The following is a 25,740-nucleotide window of genomic DNA, read 5'->3' as shown; positions in this document are numbered from 1 at the left end:
AAGCCATGTTCTGTATATTTAGAATGTTTGTTCGTGTGTGCGTGTTGGTGGAGCGCAGACTCCCCGCGCACCCAGCGCTGTTTAGTTGCCTTTTATACCTTTTATAAATATTCTTTTATAAATATTACTAAATTCAGACTGAGTTGAGACTTCATTTATAACAAATTGGTGACCCCGACGTGATCTTCTTGGACTTTGGATCTGCGACCGGTAAAGAGAGGCGCCCCACATAGCGGCCCTTGCCGATAATGGTGCTACAGTCCAACAAGATTTCGAACGTAACAGGCAAGCAAAGAACCAAGAGCTCTCCCTTTGTGACCCATAATTCTGCGTGTGAAGACCCGAACAAAGATACTGTTCAGTTGGGTGGGATTTGGTTGTGTGACTGTGTGTAAGGGTGTGACTGAGACAGAACTTAGTTCCAATCGAGCGCGGAGGTCTTCTAACGGCAGTTCTGATCTCCTGTGAGGGCCTCAGTCAGTGAAGGACCTAAGCGATAGCACTAGGAATTCGTGGGTGGGCTAACCACTTGCAAGGCACCTCTAGACCCAGGCACAGCCAGGGATTCGAAACCTCTGAGGGTTCCAGGGACTCGGAACTTATTTGAAGGTTCCAGGATGGGTCAGGTGAAAAGGGACCCATAACAGGAACTTGGAAGATTGAGTCTACTCCTGGAGATTTGAAAGTTAGGCTTAAAAGAGCTTGAAGTATATCGGGGCATAGCTCCCCCCGTTGGATGCTAATTGTAGTGATCGAAATAATAGGTGGGAAGTATACCTAGAGGATTGGTTATTTATTTTGATCAATCGAATTTGATGTGTATGGTGCTGCTAGTGATGATTATTATACACTCCATGGAATGAGTTGGGTGAAATATTATTCCAACCATTGCTAAAAACTTGTTTCTAAATCTTGCTGAGAATATTGTGAAAGCATTCTCTTATGGTTCAATTGGACTTGGCCAAATTTGAAGCCAAGACACGAATTAATGATATTCAAAAGAAGAGGAGGGATTGTTATATATGGAGTATACTCCCTATATAGCACTCCTGATTGTATGTATGTGTAGGCATACTCGAGTTTAGTATGTAAAAGCAATGTTCTGTATATTTAGAATGTTTGATGTTCGTGTGTGCGTGTTGGTGGAGCGTAGACTCCCCGCGCACCCAGCGCTGTTTAGTTGCCTTTTATACCTTTTATAAATATTCTTTTATAAATATTACTAAATTCAGACTGAGTTGAGACAACAACCAGATGATTTACAACCTGATTTACAACAACCAGAACTTGAAAATTCAGAGGCTTTTCTAAAAGGTTCAGCCAACCTGATTGCGTCTTTGCGAGCCTTTCCCCAGCCTTTCACCCGCTATTTCACCACACACCGCTGAGCCCCGCGTGCAGTCCCACTCAGTTGCCTGTCGCCACGTCCCGAGCCATTGCGCGCTCCCCGCCCACCTTCTCCTCGGGAGGGAAACCTCCGGCCCCACAGCCCCCGCTCCCCCGGCTCCTCAGGGCCGTGCCGGTGACCGGCTCCGCCCTGGCGGCTCCGCGCCCTCCCCTAGCGGGCGGGAGCGCGGCGGCTACGGGCGGTGAGTTGTGGCGGCGGGCTGCGGCCCGGCCCGGCGGGGGAAGGGGCCCCGGAGCGAGCTGGGCCTCGTAGTCCGCTCCCGGCCGGCGGTGGGGTGGCGGGCGGCTGCTGCCCCGTGCAGGGAGCGGGGCCTAGAGCCCTCGGGGCGGCTTCGGTCCGTCCTGAGTCGTGTCGCTGCGCCGGGCGCGTGCCTTTTCCCCAAAACCCAGCCGGAGCCGATGGAGCAGGGCCTGTCAGGGAGGGAGGGAGGTCCGCTAGTGGCCGGCACTTTGTGGCCTTTCAGACTTCGTACTGTGAACGCGGAGTGCTCCGAGCTGCCAGTGAAAGCATGCCAAGTGCCGTGTAAAATGCCCGAGTGCCACAGCTGCAGCATGAGGGAGAAGAGTAAAACAAAACCTGATCCATTTCCTCCCTTTATATTGTAAAGTTTGTTTTTCCATGCTTGGTTGTCTCCATTTCGTGGAGGCTACAGAAGGTGAAGTGACAAAATACCATAGTGTGGCAAATCTCCGCATACGGCACTTTTTAAGTTCAGTGTCCTTAGTAAGAATAAGCAGCTTCCCTCAGGCCAGCGTGATTAACAAGTTCTGTTGGCTTGTCCTGTCAGGAATTAGTTTTATGTGGCACAAAAAGCTGTGGAGAGGGGCTGGTGAGATGGCGCCCTTTCTTTCTCTGAAGCTTTTGCACTCTGGGCACGTATGAAGATGCAGTCCTTCAAAGACTTCACAAAGTTTGGCTGAGAAACTTACACGTTTGCATATCCAATGGGTATTAAATCCAACACAAGCATAATAGTGATTGCATTTAGATTACTGTGGTGTCTGAAGGACTGGTGCTGGTTTTAATACCTTGATTGTTACTGAGAGTGCAGAGTAAATGAGACTACGTTCTGCATGGAGAAAATGCACCAGCTGAAGAGAGCTGACCATAAGTTTTTCAAACTCAAAGGCATTATTATAGAGTTGGTATAACTGAAGTTCAAAAATTAAGGGACAGTGGCATTTGGTACAGTTTCAACAGGGAAAAAATGACTTAATCAGAAACATGTAACTTCACAAAAGATTTTCCAGTGCTACAGCAGCATCACAGGTTAGGGCACTGTATGGCCAGGAAGCTGTGCAGCTGCTGTAAAGTGAGTTAGAGACCCTACAACTCTGAGGCTGTCTCTGTTTGAGTGCGTATAAAGCACAGCATGAGCTAAATGGTTGTTAATGCACAGATGTATTTCAGAGTTCACATGACAAAGTCTTCTTGCATATTCTAGGTTGGTTGAAGTCACCAAATCTCCCGAGTTTAAACCAGATTGACAACCAGAATCAAAACCACATGTATCTTCCTCCCAGCCCCACTAAAAACATCATGTTGGTCTTTCTAATAGCCTTCTTAGCTTCTCAACCCTGAATAAATAAATAAATAAAAATAAAGGAAGCTGCAGGAATAGTCATTTTTTATCCTTCTTTCCCTAGTATGTTGACTTTCCTGTTTTCTGTACGACTATGCAAGCCTAAATTCCAGAAGGACTGACTATGACTAAAAGCATGAATACTTTAGAGCACTGAAAATTAGAATGGGATGAAAAGTATTCCTAAACGTTAATTTCTGAATTTCAGACATGACTCTTGGTCAAAAAGTTTGTGTCTGGTTCCAAGATTGAAAAAGGAAACATTAAGAAAGAAAAAATTAATACCTTTCCATTTCCCCACAAAGACCAGTGTGTTGTCTGTGTTTGAAGAACCTTACAAATTTTTAGAAGAGTTGAATAGGATTTGGAACACCCTTGTAGCTGTCACGCACTGTGTAACTTTCCTGAAGTGGGAGAAACTTTCTGTTTGGATGAGAAAAACTTACCATAGGACATTATAAAACATCCCATTGACAAAACGCGTAGAGGTAATAATTAAGCATGCAATCATCCTAAAAGTAACAATAATTCTCTTGACCCTGTAATATGTGTTAATATGTCATATAAAATAATAGTGTGAATGTGTGTGTGTGGAAAAAAAGAGCAGGTCATGCTTGGTTTTTGACATCAGTGTGGGGAATTGTCTGGGTATATTAAGGAGGCCTTTGCCTTTACTTCCTTGAGTAGCTTAAATGGAAGCATTCAGTGTTGCAGAACTGCAGAGAGAAGAGTATTTCCTGGAAAAGCATCATAAAGATTGAAATGCAGCAGGACAAATTTTCCATACTGGGGTCTGGACTTGGCTTTTTGAGGTTGTTCTACAAAATATTTTTTCCATTATGTTCCTTACAAAGTTTTGACAATTGCTACAGTTCTGTGGAATTAAACGTGGATATCAGTTTTTAACTCAGGTGTTACAGGTACCTTCAGAGATTGGCGTGATACAGATCTGGTGCCCCTCATGCGATGTGGTTTTGTGTGATTGCCTCACATGAAACAATGACCTGTCACACACCGTATTTTCATGCAGCAATAATGTGAGAAATATTTACAGATTTTTATTTTTATTTTTTTAATTAAGGTTGCAAGTTAGTTTTGTTTGGAAAATTTGGATTTCATTTTGCTATTCCTCAGTACAAAAAGAGGTAAAGATCCACATATTTGTCACACTGCAGTAACTACTGCAGTGGTTTGCAGTACAAGTAAGGCTGACTCTTGGAAGAACAGCACTGTTGCAGTTACATTATAAGATAAGATAATATCCATACATTATGCAAGTAGTTTTTGTCAAAATATGCAGTGAGAAAGGCTTCACTCTGTGAGAGATTATGTCAAATATACCAAGTGCATATTGGTGCATTATTAAAACTGTATTATTAAAAGTGACTTAAAATGTATTTGCAGGTCTTATAAAACATATATTTATTTTGTTTCTTTCAGAATATCTGCTGACTAGTGTAAAATATTCAATTCTTGTTTATTTTTGCTACTCATTAGGCCAGCAGAGTTGAGGAAAATAATAGTGTTTCTCCTTTTGAAGGAATTGTTAGTGAATTGCATACTTGCAGGTCACTAAGTGGGCTCACACTGGTATTACTGAGGATCTAATTGAGTTAGCTACAACTCAGTAGTGTGTGGGAAAGCCTGTATTTTCAGAGCTGAGGCTGAGTTTGTAGCACTGGTGTAAAAGAGGCAAAATGAACATACTTTTAAAACTTAACTCATTCAATGAGGCACCTTTAAAAGGAATATTTGTGGACCTTTTATGTTAGCTTACATTTAAAATAGAAGGAACACTTTCTTGTAATAAATCAATTCTTCATGAAAAAGTCATGCTGTACTATTATATTTAATTACCCTCTCAGCTTCTCTCTGCAAAGCTTGCATGGTATTGTTTTACAGGTGACAATGTTAATATTTTCTAATAAAAGTAGTGTATTATTTTTTCTTTTAAAATTTTCTTTCTGTTTTCAGGTAGCAAAGTCTGGAGGGAAGTGGGGGCTGCCTATTCCTAAATAAGTAAGCTTTGGAAAACAAATTTAATAATCGTATATCTGTGCCTACTGTATTTCTAATTTAGGTGTATGGGTTATATATTTTTCTCTTACAAATTCCAGTCATTTTGACAACATCATCCAATGCACATGTTTAAACATACATCCTGAAAGCGGTTAACTTAAGTCCTAGCTCTTACTTCTTTTTTATGGTTATTGATTAACAGGGTTCGTTTTCTGTAGTCTGTGAATGACCCGTTACACCACATGGAACATCTTTCGTAGCTCTCTGTTTTCTCCCATTTGATGTTTGCCCAGTCATTGAGGCAAAACTTCGAATAGTTACATAAATTGTGTAGGTCTGCATCTGCAGTGTGACTGGTGATCTTGAGTATCTCAGTTGCAAAGTGCATGATTTTAAACACTTGAAAATTGAGACCAGTTTTAATGGGGTGTGACTTTAAAAAAAAAAATGATTCTTTTTATTTCGCGTCTTAACTGGCAACTCAGATAACAAATTTTATTACACAAACATATTTTCACAATTCTAACAGAGACTTTGAAATGCATTTAGTCTTAATTTTCATCCAAAGGAAAACAACAACAACAACAAAACAGCGTTTTCAGATAGAGGAAACTTCTCCTTTGTATGACATTCAGAAACATTTTTAAGCCCTGGTAATAATTTACTAGAACTGATTTCAATGAAAGAAAATTGCTGAAAGGAGGAAAAGAAGGTCTTATCTTTTAAAATTACTTAGTGATTCTTTAGTTTACTTAGGTTTCCTTAGTTTAGGAAACGTGTTCCTGGAATCTGTAAGTTTTTTTCAGGTTATGTACTTATTATACAGGCATGCTATGTGCTTCACGAAGCTTCAGTTACCTTGGCATTAGAACATACCAGCTACGAGCAGATTTGCTTTCTAGATCTATCAAGCTTTCAGCCTCTGATGTAAGTATTCCATCAACTTCATAGATAAAACTATTTAACGCAATATTTTAGAGATGCACTGATTTTGTAATGTTGCCAATAAATATATATTAGCTGTACTTTCTTTATTTCTTGTTACATTGACTCAAACTTTTAACATTAAGACTACAGTAAGTTATTCCTACCAGTGAAATATTTAGCCACACTAGCACAACAGTTCGGCAATCACGGCTTTGTGTATCCTTTTCAGTCTTTAAAGTCAGAGCTGCAGGTACCAGGCCAGGAGGATCGCCTAGTTGTTAGGGCACTAGCCTGAAATATAGGAGACTGATTCGGTCCCACCTTTATCACAGACTCTTGGTAAGTCAGTTAATTCTTTTGTCAGTTTTCTGCTAATGAAACGCAAGTAGTTGTGCTTCTTGATGCTGCAATAACAAGGGATGTATAAGTACCTCAAACTTAATTTTATACAGAATCTTCTTCATTTCCCAGCTTAACTGCTTATGAGGTTGTGTAACTCCAGTTTAAGTCTTTCAGTTTTGTTGAGAGAAAAAAGCATTGCAACATGATGGGTGGCTGCAGGTCATGCTCTGCATTGCATGTAGAAGACTGGATTGTAAATTGTCCTCCGAGGTCAGAACAGGAGTTCATCTAATCAGCAGCTTGGGTCAACCAATGCACATGTGAGATTGTCCAAAACAGGTGTTGAAACTATTATGCAGACAACTGTAGCATAGTTGGCTTATATGAGGGGCTTCTTTTAACATACAAGCCACTTTGGGGGCTGGATTTTACCTGAGTCAGTTTTTCGTTTTCTGTAAGTATTTGTATTCTACTTAATGTACCTGGATGTTCTTACTGACTATGCTGAAATCTAATCCTGTTTTTCTTTTTGAATTTACTTAAGATTTTGGCTTCAGCTGTAGTTTCCAACATTAAATTTCACAATTTAATTATATACCATGTAAAAGTATTTACTTTTGTCATTAAACATATTCCCATTCAATTTAATCATGAGTTTCTTTGTATTATGAGGAAAGATAAATACAAGTAGCATCTGACTTTCCATCTAAAGCAATCAGTGATAGGGAAAGCAGGAGGTCAGAATTAGAACTTGATGAGGACATGCCTCTCTTGTTTAATGCTGATCTTAAAGTCATGGAAATCCTATCCTTGTGCCTAAAAATGGCTTGAAGACGATCAAGCTATGATGTAACTAGGTTAAAGCAAAAAAGGTTCTTAAGGAGAGAATCTCTTCTGGGAGAAAGAATGCTTCTTAGAGTATCATTTATAAATGCAAGGTGTTTTGTTTACTTTCTCAAGGTAATGAGGTGGCTCTGAAGTCTGCTGTATGTTGAACCCCTGATGACTAATGCAGGTCCAGCTATTCCATTTTAAAGCTAGTTTTAAGGAACAAGAAAAACTAAATGGGAAGACATAAAATACTAAGTATTTAAACTTAAAATAGTATGAGGGCTGTAGCACTCAAAGGGTTTTTTTCTTGACTGTACTTTTTTGGCAAGGGAAAGTTAGTTACTGCAATTAAAATTTCTGTTACATTTAAGGATAAAATCCTACAGTGTGGTTAAGTCTTTAGCTTTTACTAAATTGAAACAATTTCAAGAAGAGTTTGTCAACAGAACAAATTTCCCATGGTACCATACAGAATTCTCATTTTTTAACTGTGAAGATTCAAGGTGAGATTTCCTTTTCCTTGTAGTGTGAGTAGTGATCTGGTATGTGGAAAAAAAAAGTGTGCGTTAGAGAGGCTCAGACTAATACTTGTGTTACTGATATTTATATAATACAGCCAGGGGTTAATTTACTAAGACAAACGTTGGAAAATTGGATTCATCTTTTAAACCATATGTGTTTTTCAATAGATGCAGTACAGATCACCTACTCAGAACTCTCTCTTAACTATGTTGTATGTTCCATATCAGGAAGTACAACTTCACCTGTCTAGTTACTTTAAATATATATTTTTTCTTCCTGAGGATAAATGAAAGATGTCACTGTTTGGTTCCTCTGGTACTTATGTTTTACGGATGAGGTCAGAATTAAATCTGTACAGAAGACGTACAGTAAGCAGAGAAATATCTGTTAGCTTAGTAATATGATTTTCCATTTTTCAAAACATTCCTTATGTGGTAGTTTTTTTATTTTTATTTTTACTGTAAACAGGTTGAGCACAAATGTGTGCCTGTGTAATACTTCAACTACGAGTTAATTCCATTGATTCAAAGTTGCAACTTTGAGTGTAATGGCAACTTAGACATCTCACAGTGTGCTAGCTGGAGTATGCTTTTTTAAAATTTCTCACAGTATAATAGCAAGCAGTCTTACATGAAAGCCACTATACAGCAAAAAAAAACATGCTCTAATGTGATTTTGTTGTGTTGTAATTAAATACTTAAAAGTGTTGAAAGTCTGAATGAAAACATGAAATGTCTATCCTATTTCCTTGTTAGCTACCAATTTAACAAATAAAATTGCATAGAAAACACACTTCCCAAACTGGATTGGGCTAGAAATAAATTAGTCTTTAAATCCTTAGTGTATCATATAAAAGAAGAAGAATGAATGTATCCTTTTTAAATTTTTTTATTTTTAGGTCATCTTCTCAGGTTATTGACCTACATTATGCCTCTGCTCCATTCTTGCTGCAAGTTCAGTGGGTTTAGATGATAATGAATGAGAATTTAGGACATTTTTGTGTATTTTCTTCTTAGTCCGTATTCAAGCTATTATAGAAGCTTTAATGAAAGACCATGTCTATAATTCTGTGTAACAACTGAATGCAACTGGCAATGCTGTATTTGAGAAAGCATGAAAGAGGGTTTGTCCTGCATAATCCAACAATAAAGTATTTTGTCTTTCTTAACAAAACCCTTATGTCTGTATATCTCGATCTTGTAGACAATGGCCTTCAGACACAAAAACACAAGACGAATTGAAGGCCTTGACAGCAATGTGTGGTAAGTAAAAGGAAAATATCAGCAAATTCAGAAAATATCTTTGGTGGATATATTTTCTTTCCAAATTCATAGTTACTGCTAATAAGAACATGCATAGCACTTGCTGTCTCTGCTGAAATATATTTGGCATCTGTTTAAGACAGAAGCAATTAATTAAATTCTGTTAAAGCTCAAAAATAATAATTTAATTTACCTTTTAACATTAGGTTTAGGATTCTGTGTATTTAGTAAACCATATGAGAGAAGGATGGCTCTTGGGTGTGGTAGTATTTCTGGCTTTCAAATTTAAATGCGAGTATTGTTGAGTAATTATTTCACTTACACTCGCTTATTGTTTCCCAAATTAATCTGATTTTTTTTTAAACCATTATAATTGCCTTGATAATTTAAATCGTTCATTTCAATACACTTTTTTTTTGTAGGTATTAAATTGGTCTCAAAGCACTATTGCCATCACTGGTAAAGATGGCATTTTGTTAGATGATGATAATGATGTTTTGGGCTTACATTAGTGTGTATGTATGTGTGCGTATATACATACACATGTAAGGTATTTTGTCATCTGTCCTCAGACTCATTTTTTAGCAGTTTGTTTTTGATTGAACTGTGATGCATTTTTTGTTGTTGTTGTTGTTTTATTTTTTTACTAGTCTTTAATGTGTATAAGGGTGAAATGTAAGACTCCTTCATGAAACGAGGAAAAGAGTAGTTGTTCAAGAATCCTAACATTAGTTTCTGGCAGGGAACTAGTATCAGTTAATAAAGAGCTTGCAGCAGTTTGTTCTCTAAAATCACACACAAAATTATAGTGCTCTGAGATGACTCGACAGTTTAAGTGACACCTTCACTTGACGGTATCTAACCTTTAAATCGTTTAACATACCTGTTCTAATTGGGTCTACTTCATTTTGCGAAGAGGGTAGTATTTCATTTCTGCCCATGTCCAGAGATACCACACATCCAAGCACAGTTCTGCTGGCAAGAAAGTTATTCTGTGGAAAGTTATTCTGTGGAGGCAGGAAATAAACCGTTTACTGGGCTCTTGCGTGACTCCTCTGCTTACTTAACATTGTCCCAACACCTGTCTTGCACTCTACATAAAGATGTTTACACTGCTGTGAGTTTGGCAAAGCAAAATATTTTTTTTTGTCTTCTAATGTTGATGAAGGAGAAGATAATTCTGTTTGGTATGTTAAATTTAAGCTGTTTTTTTTCCCTTCAGGGTTGAATTTACAAAGGTGGCAGCAGATCCCTCAATTGTTAATCTTGGTCAAGGCCTTCCTGATATATCCCCTCCCAGCTATGTTAAAGAAGAGCTGGCAAATGTAGCAGCAGTTGACAGGCTGAACCAGTACACGCGAGGCTTTGTAAGTACTGTGGAACTGGAGGATCCAAGTTCAGGGAGAAAATTTAAGACTTTAACTTGGTTTTACCAGTAGTTTGTATTCTTATGTCCCTAGTTTTCTTAACAGATTTATCAGTTACTAACCAGCGTCCTCTGTATAGGCTTCTTCAAGGCAGAAACTTTTAGCAAGAGCAAAATGGTAGAGCATGAGATTGCATGACCCTTCAAAGATGATATAAATCAATGCAAAGGTTAAAGATCGTAAATAACACATTTACTGCTGATTATGGTCAGTGTAAACATGAGTCAGATAGGCTAAACCTAGAATGAGACAGAAGTACTTGATATCAGCTGAGACAACCTCCTGGATCAAGAAAAGATTCACCCATAACATTAGTAGAAATGAGGAAGTGATTGAAAGAGTAAAGTTTTGCCTCTGGAGGACAGTCACTACACGTTGGATAAGTTGTCTTGTAGCATTTAAGTCCTGAGCTGGGTGTGAATGTGTGGCATTTGTCATTGTCCAAGGCAGGGCAACGCCTGTTACTCTCTTTTAGTGTGATTGTTTTCTTGTTCCTGTTTGGTTTGTCTTTCTCACTTTTTGTGGTAAAGATAAACCATACTGCCCAACTGAGAGTCATGTGTTAGGGTTGCTACAAGATCCTAAGGAGTCAATCTAATGTTTTTCTAGATGATCACATGATGTAGCAGTGCTAGGAAAGTATTGTACAGACTGGTAAGCCAGTGATTGAGTTGGTACTTGTAGCGTCATTGCTCATATATTCCAATATAACCTCTTGCCTGTTTTCTGAGGATCTGCATGTATTAGAACTGGGAGGGAGCAGCAATGGCCAGCAGCTCCCTCAGGGACAAACGATCACAACGAGCGGAGCAGAGGCTGCATCAGCCAGGGCCCAGTGCTGTGGTACCTAAGCAAGGCAGGCCAGGAGGTGGTAGCTGAGGTGAGGTGAGCCCAGATGGCCAGGAAGCTTGTGGTGGTGAGATGGTCTGAGGTCAAGCCAGGGGGTCAGCACACAAACCAGGACCAGCAGTGTCAACCACGGTTAGACACAACCCAGTGGTTGCTGGGCAGGTCTAGAGGAAGAAGGCAGGTGCAAGGTCAAGCCCTGAGATCAGCCCGCAGGTAGGGGCCTAGGATCAACAGGGGCCGTGGACAGGTACAGGCACGGCTGTAACAATTGCAGGCCAGCAAATGCGAAAGCATAGCACTTACATGGAGCCTTTGGACCAGGAGCAGTTGTATGGGTAGAGGATACATGTGAGGCTGGTGAGGGTCATTAAGGGATATTAGGGCACTTGGAACCCTGATAAGAATAGAACAAAAAATTCCGTACTTAATACAGTCTCACTATCATCCCTATTTGGGTCACTTTGTTTAGTCACCTTTAGCTGATGGCAAGTGTGTGTGTGTGTGTGTGTGTGTGTATGTGTAAATCTCAAAAGTGTAAAGCCATTGTTTCATGGCACTCAGAAGACAGCTGGAATTTAGTGACCTTCTGGACTAAATGTGAATATGTTTACCAGCCACAATAAGTTAACTGAAAAGTCTATGCTTGCCAGCCAGACTGCGTTATGGAGGAGCCGTGGCACAGAATTGTTACAGACAGAATGGGCTACGGTCCCCTGTTGAGCAAATAACCACAGAACAATTCCCTAAAACAATTAGTGAGTTAAGCATAAATATAATTTTTCCACTGTGTGCAATTATTCAGTATTTAGTTGTATTTAGTTCTGTCCTTTTGCTCCTTACTTCTAAATTCCCTTGATATTTATGAACATTTGCAGTTGTTATACTGTGAATAGTAATTAAAGAGGATTTTTTAACCAATATTCTCATCTTCTGCTTTTGTGCATTCTCTACAAACTCCTGCAATTCTAATTTTTTTTTGAACACAAGTATTTGTGGATAGCAAACGTGGGAGGGATGAATATGAATGATGCACATCCATCTGATAATTGAGACATTGTCCCAAGTGTCTGCAGCACTTGGGCCTCTTGTTGCCTGTGGGGCTGTGACCTAATGTGAGCTGGGTGGTGCAGCATTCCTGTGCAGTTGACATGCTCATGGGAAGAAATGGCTGTCATTTGAATCAGCAATGATTTGCAAGCCTTAATTCGTGGTAATGTTTTTGTTTACAGAGGGGTTCATGATTTTTTACCTTACATGTGGAGGTACAATATTCAATGTTTTAGCGAAGGGCTTTTTTGTTACATAGCTGCATTTTCCTACAGAGCTGTTTTTTCATACTTGGTATAAAGATAGAAAAGATAAGAGATTTTCAGAACAGGAAATCTCTAGTCCTCCTGAGTAAACAGAAGTGTGCCGCCTTATTTATATGTTGTAGGTGGTCTTTGTTTTATTGTTTTCTTGTTCTTTGCACATTTTGTGAAGAATACATTAATGACTGTGTTCCTGCAGGAGACAAATGGTAAATGGTGCTCTGAGGTTTGGAGTATCATTATAGGAATCGTAATTTTGATCACAAGTGCTGTTTATCTGGAGTTTATAAAAAGGTTTAAAAAAATTTCCCTTGCACCAAAAAAAAAATTAGTTGAAAGAAAACAAAAGAAACAGAAGGAGCTTCAGATGGAGATATGGTCAGGTAGGAAAAAAAGACTCTAAAAGGAATGAGGATGAACTAGTATTTGCTTCTCTCTTCCTATCTCTTGTTCTAGCTCTTCTGTAGGCTACCTGAAGCTATCCTGAGCTTCAGACAAATAACAAGACAAAAATTCAAAAGAACTAGATAAAAAAAATCCCCAAAGATACAAATAAAATCAAATAACTTTTCTTCCCCATGTATAAAAATTTTAAACCATACCACCTGTTGAAAACTATTAATACTGAGCATCCATCTCTCATTCTTATGCTCCAAAATGTATAATTTCATTCCATGTTGGGAGGGGAAAAAACAGCAAAAAATGTGTTGCATTCCTGAGAATGTACAAAGCCCATCAGTTGCATTTCTTTGCTTTGGACAGGGGCATCCGTTGCTGGTGAAAGCCTTGTCTCAAGTGTATGAGAGAGTTTGTGGAAGAAAGATTGACCCTCTCACAGATATCCTGGTGACAGTAGGAGGTTATGGATCTCTCTTTAGTACAATACAGGCTTTAATTGAAGAGGGAGATGAAGTAAGTTTTTTATTTAAAATTCTCACTGAAATGACAATTTCTATGCCTTTTTGATAATGATACTGAAATTAATGGGGGGGGGGATATTTCCTTGTGCCTACAGTGGACGAGAGTTTGTTGTTGCATTTTGCTTTCAGCGTTTCGTCAGTTTCATTTGTATATTGTATTCTCATCTGTATCCTTTATTCCTTTTTTGTTGCTCTGATAGTCACTTTTTTTTTCTTTAACAGTTCTCTGATCTTAGCTCTTCATGTTTGTTTGTTTATCTGCCATCTTTGGTTATCTCCCATCTTTGTCTGGCACTTTCACATCTCTGTGCAAGATCCAAGCAACCCTGATGTTATATGTTGACATCTGTAAAGTAACTAGAGAACAGCCTGTGTCTGTCAAAAAAAAAAAAAAAAAAGTAGTGCTTATCATACTTAAACTGAGGGCATTTTATATGAAGTTATGTGATGGAAGAGGAACGTTCTGCAATTTTAAAACCAGGCAGGAGTGCCAGAAACATTATCAAGTTACATTACCAAAGCAAATCTGGAAATATGATGGCATCACACACTGAAGATTTTCTGTTTCTGATACTCATGATTATAATTTCAGGTAATAATAATAGAGCCGTTTTATGACTGTTATGAACCAATGGTAAAGATGGCGGGTGCGAAGCCTGTTTTTATTCCTTTGAGAAATGTGAGTAGCTTTTAAAAATACATTTATTATATGCAACTGTTCTTCCATACCTAATACAGTTTGATGAACACCTTGTAGGAGATGCTTTTCTCTATAGTTTTTCATAATATCCAATTATATAAAAATGAGATAGACTCACGCTATAGTGATCTAAAGTGATGATAATCCAAAGCAGGTAAAATATTTTCCTGGTATTAGTAAAAGTAGGACAACATTTCTCATTTAGTGTAATCAGCTTTCAGAACGCACAAGTTAATGTTGCTTTGTTTGGATGTGATCAGAAAATGTTTTCAGTAGAAATACAGGAAGGATGATCATATCAGTGATCATTCTGTATCTGCCACATCTCAAAATGTACGGTTTCTGATGCCTTCAGCAACTTGTATAGTGATAGAATGTAATTTCTTTTCTAAAATCCACTTACTAAATAAGCATTTATGTGGTAGACATCTTCCTTATTGGCATCTTGGAAGGATTTTTATGGATGCAAAGTGTTGATGCTGTTACCGGAGGAGGGCTGAGGGGCTGTTTATGCAGTACTGGAGGGAGTAGGTGAGACTACTCCTTGTGGTGCCCTCCTTCTTAGGAATGGGGTTCCTCCATGGATTTTCTGTTTCATGCTTTCTTTGTTTGTTTGGCCCTCTCCCAGTAATGCACAGGTGTCAGAAAGTTATTACTGCCAGGCTCATTGTTCTCAGCAGAAGCAGACCCAAACTTTTGTCATCCTCATGTAATGCCTCAGTGGAATGGATTTTTAACTGTTAGGCTGTTTTCCTGTAGATTAGGAAGGAAAGAGCTGATGTCCTAGTCCAGCAGGCAGTGATAAATCTTTCCAGCCAAACATGCACACACTTGTTCTAGTGTATGAGAAGGCCATAAACTCTCCTGTTGTGTGACTTCCTGCATCACACGCTATATGGTCAGTGTATGGGTAAGACAGACAGTGGTCAGGAGAAGACTGTTGCTGTCATAGAAATGTATCTTGCTCTTGGCCTCACTGCCTGTTCCTGGAGGTGCCCCCTCCCAGGAGAACAGGACAGGTGGGATAAGTTGTGTGTGGTTAGTAAAGTGTCAGAGGGTGATAACTTGAGCATCTCTGTTTAGTCTGTAACATGGCGCATCCCAGTAATGCATGTTAAGTTCTTATTTATTTATTTTTAAGAAAAATGATGGAAACTCTGCATCTAGTGCTGATTGGGTCTTGGATCCTGCTGAACTTGCAAAGAAATTTAACTCCAAAACAAAAGCGATTATTCTGAATACCCCACACAACCCTATAGGCAAGGTAAGAGTCCTCTTTTAATGCTATTGTAATTTCAGAGCATGTCTTAAAGACTATGATTAATGCATTGCCCTTGCTTTCTTGCATTCTAGGTATTTACTAGAGAAGAGCTCCAGGTAATAGCTGATCTCTGCATTAAACATGATACCCTGTGCATCAGTGATGAGGTGTATGAATGGCTGGTGTACAAAGGAAAAAAGCACATCAAAATAGGTACTGATTTTTTTTTTGTGTGTGTGGTATCGTAGAAGTGGCTGTGGAATGGTATTTTCTCCATTTAGTGAGGGCTATAGTAGGAGCATGGCATTACTGTAGAAATTGATTCTTAAAAATAACAAAAAAAAATACATATCTAAATGACCTTGCAGTGCTCAGCTACACAGCTGCTGATCATACAGCTGTACTATGCTGATTGGATTGGCCATGCATGGGCTGAGTCTGTTTTGAAAGGCCTGTCTTCATGGCTGTTGTGGTGGCTTGATAGAGATACCTTCATGCGATTGTAATCTGAGTTAGTGCATCATACGAAGTTACCACAGTAACTGGTGCTTTATCCTGTCCCAATTACAAAGTAAAATGAGTTAGATTAAAGCTTTCTTGGTGGACTTAGCAGGTGGTTCATGCAAATAGCCGTCTTTAGAACCAAAGTCTCTGTGGGTGGTGCAAGGTAATCCATTTTCCTTTGCCATGGCAGCAGGTTTGAATACTGGTGTTGTCAGTTGCACTTTGTCTTAGTAGACAGGTGGTGAATTCTTAAAACACAGTAACTTCATTGTTTATTAGTGTCAGTATTGTCATGTTAATGCTTCAAACCAAAACATTTACAGTTGAACAAAAGACATTCTGTAGTTTAGCAGAAAATGTAAAAATCCCTTGTAATGATAATGCACGTTAAAGCCTGGAAAGTTAGTCAACTTGGTTTTGGTATATACTCTGTAATGGATCCCATGACATTACCTTTTAACTTAATTGTTAAAATGACCGTACAACTTTCAGGATAAAACTGTGAAAAATAGCATTATTTCAGTAAAAGAAACAAGATCTATTAACTTAAGTTTCTTAGGCTTCTTTAAATCTACAAAAAGATAATACAAGAAAAACATGAATGTTATGTCTCTAAAAGCTCCTGTTTCCATATTAACCTTTACATGTTCCATCAAATGCAATGACATTTCCTTTGTGAGAGGTACAAAATGGTTATTGCATCAATTTAGTGTCTGATTTGTTAAGTTATATTAAGAAATCATGGAGTTGCTAGCCACAGGTCATGAAATTAGTGCAGTCTTTGCTGTCACTAAGGCAGTTTTCTGCTGTGCGGAGCACTCAGTCATGTTTCTCATCGTTATCCAACTTCTGTAAAAACAGTGAACCTCCTCTAAGTAATGATTAGTGTTGCACTGGCAGATTTAGGGGTTGCGTGTTATAACTGAGGATTCAAAACAAGCATCCCAACAAGCTGAGTGCAAGCCCAGGTAACAGACCTATGTGTGTCGGTTTGCACTTTGTTAGTTATAAATTGTAATCAGAGTTGGTTGTGGTGTCATATAATGATGTGTCATTAAAGAATTTGCCTATTTAAAACCTGCTGCTTGTAAAAGTGATGGAGCTGATCTTTCCCCTGTGCCCTTTTGCTGCAGCTATTGTTCGAAATGATTTCTGTCTCCCAGGTTGAATTCCTATGACTGTGTGGCAAAACAGTATCACTAGAGGGCATTTGCTTTGAAATTCAAGTCTTCTGCAGTTTGTGAGAACTAGTTTGGTCATCTTTGGGAAGTGATGTATATACTCTTGACCTAACTAGCTAGAAGATGCATCTGTTCAAACTGCCTTTCAGTTTTCAAGGTCACAGAGCAGTTAAGTGAATATGGGTGAGCTAATAAGAATATGAGTCTCTTTCCTGCTAATTGTTTTGGTTCTTTTATTGGCAAGTGTGCTCAAAAGAGTACAATGCATGTTTTCAAATAATTGCGAAGACCTGTACCATGCTAATGAATGTAACTGCTGCAAAAACTTCCTTATGAAAATCAGTGTTTTTGTTTGGAAAAATCTGTGTTCACTGGTTTCCCCAGAGAGGGAATTTAACAATTGACAAATTCAGTGGTAGCATTGTAATATACAAGCGTGGTGGAGTCAGGTGGTGTTGAGCGCTGTAACTGCAGCTGCAGTAATGTTATGACCTTATTTATTTTTTTCTCTCAGACTTAAGTGTGTCTTGATTTACCTGTTTCTACTGAAAACGAGTTGAGTTAGAGTCCAAACTGTGAAGCAATATACAAAAGAAAACTGCAAGCTGACAGAAAAGACTTTTGCTCTGTCACCTCCTTTGAAAGAAAGCAGAGGTTTTAGTCTCCTACAAGATACAAATACAGAGATGGAGATGGGCCTCCATGAATCCCTTAATCCTTGCAGACATCCTTAGCTGGCTTTTATTGCTTGTCAGTCCCAGACCTGTTGAACAAAACGTAATGTCTCTCTGCTGACTTTCTGATTTTTGTGGCATTTGGTTCTGGGTTAGACGTCTTTAGAAACTTTCTGATTTCTGAGATACCATTGCTGAACTGTTTGCTAAACAAGTCTGTTAAGATGGCTGTGAGTACTTGAGTTCATGTTGTGTATAGTGTTGTTACCAGGCATCAGAAATAATGCTGTACTGAGATGAATGTGTAGCACTTACTAGATCGTATCTCTTATGAATAATTTTGCATCTTAGCTGAGAAAAACTAAGATAGAAAAATAGAGGCACAGTTAGTGAAAACTTTCTCTTTCTCCTTTCCTTAATTCTGATCTTATTTTTATACCAGAATCATTGGCCCATATGTTCTTTCTCACGTGTTACAGTTGCCGTAATTTTAGAATGTTCTCCCTGCAATGGTGTATGAACATACTGTAGTTCTTAGCTAGGGGCAGTACAGTTTTTCTAATTACATGGAATATGTGAGTGTACATATAACCAATTAATCTTATTTTATATACAGCTACATTGCCGGGTATGTGGGAAAGAACAATAACTATAGGAAGTGCTGGAAAAACTTACAGTGTAACTGGCTGGAAGGTAAGAAGAATCAATAGAAAAGAATTATGTTATATGAATTACAAAATGCATCTATCATGCTCTGTTTTTGTTACCTGTCTTTTGAAAGCGTCTGGCAAATATCTGTGTCTCCAAAAAGTGAAGATAACATTCAATTGGAACAACTGTCTACTTAGAACATCCATGTTTTAAGTCTATTCTTACCTCTTGATTAATATTTTATTGTGAGAAAATAACAATTTAAAAAAAACACTGCATGGTTTGTTCAAAATCAATCAAAATTAATGGAGAACACTCTCATATTTTAATATTCCAGTTTTGTGGAATTTCAGATTGAGGTAGTATTTTCAGATTGAAAAGGTAGCTATTTTCAGATTGAGGTAGTATTTTAGAATGGTTTATATTTCTGTAAATATTTAATAATAATGTTTTGCTTGACTTTAAAATACGTATCAGAAAGTAAACAAAATATTTAAACGTTTGGCGGCTAAATTCTTTCTTTATCACCACCTGTGGTCCAACTGACACATGATATTTGAGTTATATCTGGTTAAGAGTTTGATTCAATAGCAAGCTCTTGTTTTAAGCTCAAAATACCCTGGGTGTGGACCCCTGTGAGATGGAAAGATCCTAAACCAATAAGGAATAGTGTTCCTAATGAAAACTTTGTTTTAATTCTTCGTATAGCAGGGTTTAGAAATCAAAGTTTGCTCAGTACCATTTGAGAGATGTGGGTAGGTGAAGCTGTAACTGTTGCCTCACATTTAGACTTTCTTAATGGCATCATTCAGCAAAGTTTGGGTAAGCTAGCCCTTTTCTGGATTCTTTATCAAAACTATTTTATGACTAATTCTGAAAAAAAGAAAAACTCAAGATGTTTGTTAACTTTAATGTTAATTTGAAGTAACAGCATTGCTGTAAGTATAACTTAAGCATGTTTTTTTCCCTTAGCTTGGTTGGTCTATTGGTCCCCAGAACCTGATTAAGCATTTGCAAGTTGTTCATCAAAATACACTGTATACTTGCCCAACTCCATTACAGGTAGGTACAGATGAAGCCGAGGAGGTTATTTTTCTGGGCATAGCAAATCTGTAGGCCTATGGTAAAACAATCTATGGTAAAACAATCACAGCGATTAATTTTCTGGGGTGCTAAAAGAGGAAGATAAACTCAATCAGCTCACCAAATGTTTTAAAGAACAACAGAACTCTTTCAGTTACAAACTGCTGCTTGTTGCATAAGACAAACATGACAATCTTTGTAGTTTTCTACCAAATAGAAGTAAAAGTTGTTGCAATAAGGTCTTGTTTTACTGAGCATTGTCTCTACCTGTTAGATCACATTTTTTTATTAGTATTATGTATATGATTACTGACTAGTGAGTACTTGGGTGCTTGGGATGTTGCCACAGTATAAAGAGACAAACAAATGATGCTACTGGATGTAGCTTGTCTAATTTGCTGATTTGCTTAATAAGGGCCAGATCCTGCTACAGGATCAGGGAAAAATCTGTATGATTTCAGTAGGAGGCGTGTGTGTCTGAGTGTTTTTGAACATTTGTGTTTCCAGGAGGCTTTGGCACGAGCATTTTGGATAGACTATAAACGCATGGATGACCCAGACTGCTATTTTTACTCACTGTCTCGAGAGCTGGAAAGCAAGCGTGATCGGATGGCTCAGCTACTTCAAGAAGTTGGACTGAAGCCTGTCATTCCAGATGGAGGATACTTTATGATTGCTGATGTTTCTACATTAAGTTAGTAAAAAGCTTATTAAAAAATGTGTGGAAAGCAATTGGGTAGTTAGTTCAAAATGAAAGCTGCATTTTCAGCTTAACTTCTCTTTTCATATTCACATAACGCTTGTCAGAAATACTAACTGAGACTGGAATTTTCTGTTTGACTTCAGCCAGGAGCTAGATTTTACAAGCTTTAGCAAAACATTTGTGATTCTAACTACTGTCCTTGTTTTGCAAAGCTTAGGTAAAGTTTTAGGAAGGGCAAAGGAGATCGATTAAAAACAATTTCTATTTTTTTTAGAAGTCTATGATTATGAAGAGTTTGGGAGCCAAGCACCTGGCTTTATATCCTGAGTTTGTACTCAATTAATTGTTATATGATTTTATTTAAAAATATTATTAAATTATGTCTTTATTCTGTAGCATTAACTGTAAGAGTGCCTTCCCACTGGAGTCTAGGAAATCTTACAATACGATGTCTGTTTTCAACTTATTTTTTTTTAGATGTGGATCTCTCTGATGAAGATGGGAATCAACCTTATGATTATAAATTTGTCAGATGGATGATAAAATCTAAGGTAAGGTATCCTAGTTGTACTCTGTTTTTAGAAATGCTTTTCTAATGAAACCAAGAGCAGTGCAACCATGCTTACTCAATAACATAGTAGGGATACTACATCCAAAATATTGTTTGTTTATACTAACTGCTGGAAATGTTGTGGCTAAAATATTGCTAAGCATGCTTTGTGTTAAGTCCCAGCACTTGTTCTTTCTCCGGGCTTAGATGCTAGTTGTAGAAAAGTACCTTTAATCTGTTTTGCCTAAGAAAAGTAATTTGAATTTAGTTAAGCCTAGTTAGTAAATACAAAATCCAACCTTGTATTTCCTTTTAATGTTTGGAGAGTTACAGAAATGGAATAGTAAAGTCATGCTTAAAACTATTTTTAAGTATGTATGTATAAACAAATAATATTTCTGTTTTATTTTCCAGAAACTCTCAGCGATTCCTCTTTCAGCGTTCTGTGGTCCTGAAACAAAAGGGAAGTTTGAAAAATATATACGTTTTTGCTTCATTAAGGTAAATATGTGTTGTGGGAAGACCTGAGGCTCAAAAATCAGTGCAGTACCAAAACTGTAAGAGGCTATTTGTTACGTTTTTGCCCAGGATCTGAGTTGGATGGTTTTTGAGGCAGAAAGTTAGTTTGGTGTAAAATTCAGCACAAATTAGCTTCAGCTTCCCCCCCCCCCCCCCCCCCCCCCCTCCAAGAGACTTGAAACCATAAATATGGGCAGCATGGTTAAGAAGGGCAGCTGCCAGGAAACAACTTGGTGGTTAGTCTTTTAGCTTTTTCTACTGATTTGTAAAACATTCTTGACTTATGGTGACCGTGAAAATGTATGAGGCAGGTATGCTATCAATTAAGGTGGATTCTCTAATCTAGAACGAATAACAATGCATAAGAGATCTGTATACCGCATGTCCATTCAGTTTCCAAAAACAAAAATAGTAAGTAGGTCAGCTTCAAGCTTAGCTCACTTACCTGAAAATACCAAGGATTTTTCAGAGGCTGCAAATTACAAAAAAAAAAAAACAAAGACACAGGGAGGAATCTCACCCATTTTTGTTTTTGAAGAAAACAGAAATTGTGACTTGGCTGACATCTGCCATTTTGTGAGCACTTGCTTTTCACATTTTCTTAACTCCTGTTTCACCTGCTTCTGTTCTTGAAAAGAAAGACTTTGGGGATGTGCATAAGCTTTGATAAACCGACTGCCCTAAGAGATGTTTCTCCTATTGCTTTGTCACAGACTTAACATGATGGAATGTGTGCAAACTCTTTTACTTCTACTAATATAGACTTGTAGCTATAACTGTTAATGGGAAAACTGACTGGGATATTTACAGGATATAAGTGACACTGTCAAATACTGATTTGGGATCATGTAATTGTGACTGCTACTTTGTTTTCAAGAACTCTGTACTTGTAGTAATAGTGGTATTCCATTTTTTTGCAGGAAGACAGCACACTGGATGCAGCTGAAGTGATCCTGAAGAACTGGACTAAACAGAAAAATTGATATATGTATATATATACATTAATTAACTCTTCCATCTGGTATAATTATCTTACACTAGAGTTTTTTTATTGCAAATTTAAGATTTAATTATTAAATAATTTACAGTATAGAATTAATGATATTGTAAATAACTGTGCTACCACCTGCTGAGGAGTTAAAATGCGGATTTACTGAAATGTATAATGCAGCTGTCCTGGTTTCAGTTAGGATAGAGTTAATTTTCCTCCTAGTAGCTGGTAGGGTGTTCTGTTTTGGCTTAGGATGAGAAGAGTGCTGATAACACACTGATGTTTTAGTTGTTGCAGAGCAGTGCTTACATCAAGCTAAGGACTTTTCACCTTCTTGCTCTGTCCTTCCAGTGGCAGGCTGGGGGTGCGGCAGGAGCTGGGAGGGGACAGACCCAGGACAGAAACTCAAGTTATTTTCAGTCTTTTCAAAATTATTTTTTCCTTAATAAAAAAAAAAATAAGTAATATTCACATCTTTTACTGAAATACAAAGATTTCTGGGATTGTGTAAGAATAAATACATGATACAGGTATTCTAAAATTTTGGTATGGGGTTATGTATAGGAATTATGGGTGAGACTTCAACATTGTGATTTGTGAAACCCTATAGCTTGCAGTGGAGGAAAACTAAGACATCACAAATAAGGTAATTGCAGTACCTTTCTGCAATTTCTGCAAAGTACCTGCCTACCATATCTGTGCACAAAAGGCATCAGTTTAGGTAAAGTGATTGAGTTAAATCAATATAGTGTTTATATATAGGCAAGATATAAAACGCTAAGTTGCATAATCACTATTTCATTTTCTCTCAGTAGTCGTGCTGTTTGGAAGGTATTCATTCCTCAATAAAATTACAAAAGTGACATCTAGAATAGGAATTTTTTTCTTTATGTCTACCCTCTTGTTTACTACGTGGATGAACCTACAAAGAGAAATAAAAGAACTTGCTATAGAGGCTCCTTCACAATCAGATGTACAGTGAGAAAATTAATCCTGTAATCTCTTTTCCGCTCTTTGCATGTTCACAAAAGCTATTGGTAACTTCACACCAAATTTATTTTAAACAGTTAATATCTAGGAACATGGAGATGAACCTAATATTGTGCTATGGAGATCCATTTTTGACTATTTCAATCTGAGTGGATAAAGGACTGATTCAAAAGAGATCAATGTGGAGAATTCTTTCATTGTTCCCTCCTGTCCGATCTTCTTAATCTCTGGATGGTTTCCCACTAGCAGAAGCAATCCAGGTAGGTAAGCTTTTAAGTCTGTGTTAATGTTCTTCACGTTATTTTACATTGTTCCCACAGGCCTTATGGTAGAAAGTCTAAACAAACTCAATAGCTAGTTTTTGCAGCTATTCTGTGGTCACAGAGCTGGAATCTAGTGGAATTCCATTAGTCTGTGACTATGGCAAGGCCTAAAAATAAAGGATGGAAACTGGGCTGCGAGAACAGCTGCTAGGCTGCTTTGTTGGGAGTTCTTTGACTTTTTGAGGCCAGGAGCTGGGAGTTCTGTAGTCTTTTTTCATTTGTCTTGCACTGCCATTCCCCAGATCTCACCAGAAAATTGTTACCTGATATTTTCAAGGGAGCCTGTAGTCTTTGTGTAGAAAAATAAATATAGCAATTAAAATGACTTGAATGAAATTTCAGCATGAATTTCACATGGAAATTCCTATACAAAATCCCAGAAATTCCAGGAAGAATATGTTGTTTTAAGATACTGCATTTCTGTGAAATTTACACTGTTTTACCGGGCCTTTAAAATCCATTTGTATAAGTTGCACTAGAGAGTTGTGGTGTTGCAAGAACTAAGGGGGTAGCCCAAGTCCGTTGAGCTGCATGATGATTTGGGCAAAGAAAATGTAAGGTGGACTACCATTTTAATTGAAAAGTGAATACTCATAACATTAAACAAATCTTTGCTAGCATAAATGCAAATTTAAAATGTAGGTCTTTTATGAAATGTTTTCAGTTATGATCATGTGAATCAAAACTTCCCAGCTGATTAGCCTCTCATTTGATACAAAATAATAAATATTTGAATTTTGTTTTCTTGTCTATGGAAGCAGTGCTTTGCAATGCAATTAAATCTTATGCCAGTAATGTTATTTTTGTCATTATGCTTGTCTTAAATATAGCAGCTACAGAACACAATTCTCTAAGTATTTTTAAAACCCCATTTGTGCTATCTAAGGTTTCCCAGAAAGAGATAGTTGTTAGCATGTGAGCACCCATAAAAACTAGGTTATGTATCCTCACAAAAGTAGAAAGGTACCAAGGGTTCTTCTAGTCACCTCTTCAATGTGTTTTCATTGCCCTTTAAACAAAAGCCCCTCTGCTTCCAAAAGACTTAATCCAACAAGACTATTAATATCTCTGCTTATATTACTCTCATTGGCAAATGGGATATCGTGTAAAATCAGTCTAGAATATGCATGAAAGAAAAATGACATGCAGGACTCAAGAGGAAATTAAGGAAAGTACAGCAAAATGATTGGTTTTCTACTGCTATATCTTACTGTGTTTCAAACACTTCATTGGTATGCTAATAACTCGTATGCTAAAGCACCAAATCTGAGTGGGGACACACAGGTGGCTGATGTTTGAAGATACCTCTGCATTTTGTACGGGTCCAGAGACTTTCTCACGCTATGGGACCCATTGTATTAGTCTTCAGTTAGTTTTATTTTTTTCCCATGTTGTCCAGGTGCTGTTAATGTGCTAATCTTTTTGTTTCATCAAAGGGTTGAACATGTAAGATAGAGTACAGAGATGAATTAATGTACCAAGCATAATTCAGCTGCTCTGGCTGTCTATTGTTTTCTTCGTTTGCTCCTTTGAGACATTTGACTGACATCTGCTATTTTAACAAAATGAACATCGGATAAATCAACAAACCAATTTCAAAGGACTTTTAGACAAACAAGTAAGATCTGATGACTTATTTTCATTAATGTACTATTCATTGTGTTCACAAAGGCAGCTGAATATCTTGTTGCATTCTTGATGGAATGATGCTGGTATTGTTAGTAATGTAAGAATTGCAATTTAATTACGCTGACAGTAGCCACCATGAGATAACTTTGGATTAAATTTTAAGAAACCCCAGGATGACCAGTGAAGTAGAATGGTTTAAAAATAGGATTATTGTTGCAACTACAGCAATGAGAAACAACAGAAACAGCTGGGGATAGCAAGGTGAACTTTCCAGAAGCTATGAAAACAGTCTGTTGTTGAGACTGTCAATAGTGCTGTTCTGATCTGCCATATCAACCACTATTTTTGGCTGCTTGGGGACAAAGCACTTGAAAAATTGCTGCAGACAGGAAATACAGAAGTGCTGAGATATGATCTATTGTATTTTTTGCAACAGTTCGAAAACTGATTGTCTTTCTGTACTGGAAATTAAACTCTTTCAATTCTCGTTAATGACAATATGGTCAGGAAGGACCTGCTGTTGACAGTGGTTGTCAGCAGAAGACCTTTTTCAAAGAACAGATTATATGAAAAGCCATGACA

At 37.8% G+C, this 25,740-nt stretch overlaps 1 protein-coding gene across 8 annotated transcripts in view; it reads left to right on the top strand.

The window, feature by feature from the left end:
* Window positions 1-23,173, top strand: part of KYAT3 (kynurenine aminotransferase 3) — a 34,948-nt gene extending 11,775 nt beyond the window's left edge. Inside the window, exons 1-17 of one of the 8 annotated variants that reach the window (XM_068690459.1) lie at window positions 1,445-1,589; window positions 4,965-5,009; window positions 5,836-5,936; window positions 6,166-6,275; window positions 7,913-7,999; window positions 8,835-8,893; window positions 10,116-10,260; window positions 13,242-13,391; window positions 13,992-14,078; window positions 15,241-15,363; window positions 15,453-15,573; window positions 18,336-18,412; window positions 19,343-19,432; window positions 19,961-20,147; window positions 20,634-20,707; window positions 21,121-21,207; window positions 22,146-23,173. In XM_068690459.1, the coding sequence (XP_068546560.1) occupies window positions 7,925-7,999; window positions 8,835-8,893; window positions 10,116-10,260; window positions 13,242-13,391; window positions 13,992-14,078; window positions 15,241-15,363; window positions 15,453-15,573; window positions 18,336-18,412; window positions 19,343-19,432; window positions 19,961-20,147; window positions 20,634-20,707; window positions 21,121-21,207; window positions 22,146-22,208 (1,338 nt within the window). In that variant the 5' untranslated portion in view covers window positions 1,445-1,589; window positions 4,965-5,009; window positions 5,836-5,936; window positions 6,166-6,275; window positions 7,913-7,924 and the 3' untranslated portion in view covers window positions 22,209-23,173. Of the gene's footprint in view, window positions 1-1,444; window positions 1,590-3,324; window positions 3,479-4,964; window positions 5,010-5,815; window positions 5,937-6,165; window positions 6,276-7,912; window positions 8,000-8,834; window positions 8,894-10,115; window positions 10,261-13,241; window positions 13,392-13,991; window positions 14,079-15,240; window positions 15,364-15,452; window positions 15,574-18,335; window positions 18,413-19,342; window positions 19,433-19,960; window positions 20,148-20,633; window positions 20,708-21,120; window positions 21,208-22,145 lie in introns of those variants that run through there. The other 7 variants (XM_068690461.1, XM_068690455.1, XM_068690458.1 and 4 more) reach the window with 7 other exon arrangements.
* The last annotated feature ends 2,567 nt before the right edge of the window (window positions 23,174-25,740 follow it).

The sequence above is a fragment of the Anas acuta genome, chromosome 8 (assembly GCF_963932015.1).
Source record: "Anas acuta chromosome 8, bAnaAcu1.1, whole genome shotgun sequence".
NCBI lineage: Eukaryota > Metazoa > Chordata > Aves > Anseriformes > Anatidae > Anas > Anas acuta.
This window is presented reverse-complemented; position numbering and strand designations above follow the sequence as displayed.